Below are 2,108 nucleotides of genomic sequence, written 5' to 3' on the forward strand. Positions count from 1 at the left end.
AATAAAAATAAAAGATAAAGATGAAAACGGTCACTAATTACAACATGAAGACGAATATATCAATAAGTAAAATACATGTTACATAAATAGCAAAGGTATAAGAAAAATAAAAAAATTACAGATACATAAAAAACTCTAAAATCAAAATTAGAAAAAAATACACATGAAAATCATTTCAAACATACATTACTATAATTCAACGTAGATAAAATTGCAAACACAACGACTAAAATTAGTAATTACTAAAAAGAAATGAATCCAAAGATGTTATCAAAGAGCAAAAAGTGTGAGCAACTGTATAACTAAATAAAATGGATAACTGACAATATAGCACAGATAAGTAAACAATAAGGTTAGAACATTTTTTTTTCTTTTTTATTTCTTCTTTTTTATTTTTCTTTCTTTTTTTGTTTGATTATTTTTTCTTTTTTCTTCTTTTCTCGTCTTTTATTTTTTTATTTTTTTTATTTTTTATTTCTTCTTTTTTCTTTTTTGTTGATTTTTTTCTTTTGTCTTTTTTCTCGCCTTTTTATTTTTTTTTATTTTTTTATTTTTTCTTTTTTCGTTTTTTATTGTATTTTTTTTACCTTTTATTTTTTTTATTTTTTCATATTTTTATTTTTTATTTTTTTATTACTTATTTATTGTTTTTGTTTTTTCTACTTTTTTTTGATATTTCAAAACATGAACAAAAATAACAATATTAACAGAACAAAGTTCAAAAAATAAAAGCAAAAATCACAATGACAAAAGACAAAATAAAGGAATTTAATGTGGCAAAAGAATTTTCGCGATGAACAAATAATTTGAGGAGGCAAATTTATCAAGCGGATTTAAAATCCAGAAAAAAAAATTCGTTGCTGAGAAAAGGAAATGAAAAACGGATATCGAATATTCAAGAGTTTCATTGTGATTTTTGGAAAATACCAAAACAAATGGAAAATTAATAATTCAGAACATACAATTAGCAACTTATTGAAAAACTAATAATTCAAAACATATAATTAGTAACTCTATTTCTAAAGAAAACAACAAACAGAATAAGAAAATCAACAAAATAGTAAGAAATGAGAATTAGAAACAAAGAAACAAAAAAAAAAAAACAGTAGTACAAAAAATAAGTAACCTGCGTGAAGAGAACATTGATACTGGAGCGAGAGGAGATTGACGAAGTTGGGATGGCAATGGCTGCATCTTTCATTAGCTTCGCCATAAGGGGTAGAAATGTGTCATTATTGCGCGCCTGAAATAAAAAATAAAGATTGGCTGGAATGAATAAATTAATATTTGAGAAAACAATTTCTTGTATTTGGAATAATGTCTAAAAAAATGCTTCACTTACCAGGAATGAAATAATGCGCCGCTTCATCGTTTCTACCCGCTAGCTCGAGCCTTCGCCGTTTGACAGCCCTTTCATTCATTGTAGCCTTCGTGGCCATGGGGCACCATTCTAAAGAATGGAGCTCCATTGTAGCTGCGACTTCCTCGGCTGAGCGAACGTGCGGCATTTCGATGAAATGGCCGCATTTCTGGCAAAAACCTGAAACAGATATATTACATTAAAAATGTTCAGTAAACATTCGTTAAATAGAATTCTTTCAAAAACTAGGCTTAATCTAAGCAATAATATTTCGAGTTGAATTCACCATTTTGCCGATGCATTTTGGCGGCGTGAATTCGCCATCCCTTTAGCGTCCCGAATTCCTTAGGACAGATGCCGCATTCTGAAAAGATGACATGCATTAGAAAGAAACATTTATACAAATCACCCGTATCAAATTTAAATTTAGTGATGAAATAAGTTGAACTTACCAATTATTACCGACCCGTCAGCATTCCTAATCACTGTATATGGGTCGATTTCTGGCACAACCAGCAGTTCTTGATATTGTGCCGGCAAACCTTCCACTACCGGCACATGGAAGGCCTCCGGACTTGCTGGTTCCACCTCGCGGCCTCGTTGCATTGCAACCGGGACTCGCACGGTCCTGGAACGTCTGAAACATGTATTCGTAAGCGAAAATCATCCCGCAAAATTTGTCATGTGCTTAATTTTCCATCCTAATTAGGATATTCGCATTGTGAAATAATTTACGCTATGTATTTTT

General features: G+C 30.5%; 1 protein-coding gene across 1 annotated transcript; it reads right to left on the minus strand.

Annotated features, from left to right (window-relative positions):
* Positions 1-1,334: 1,334 nt before the first annotated feature.
* Positions 1,335-1,966, minus strand: LOAG_14942 (zinc finger protein; the record flags this gene model as incomplete). The annotated part of the gene is made up of 3 exons (XM_003150434.1): positions 1,335-1,540; positions 1,647-1,724; positions 1,813-1,966. 3 exons carry the CDS (start codon positions 1,964-1,966, stop codon positions 1,335-1,337), a joined length of 438 nt encoding a protein of 145 aa, XP_003150482.1.
* Between the last annotated feature and the right edge of the window lie 142 nt (positions 1,967-2,108).

The sequence above is a fragment of the Loa loa genome, assembly GCF_000183805.2.
Source record: "Loa loa unplaced genomic scaffold supercont3.1390, whole genome shotgun sequence".
Taxonomy (NCBI): domain Eukaryota; kingdom Metazoa; phylum Nematoda; class Chromadorea; order Rhabditida; family Onchocercidae; genus Loa; species Loa loa.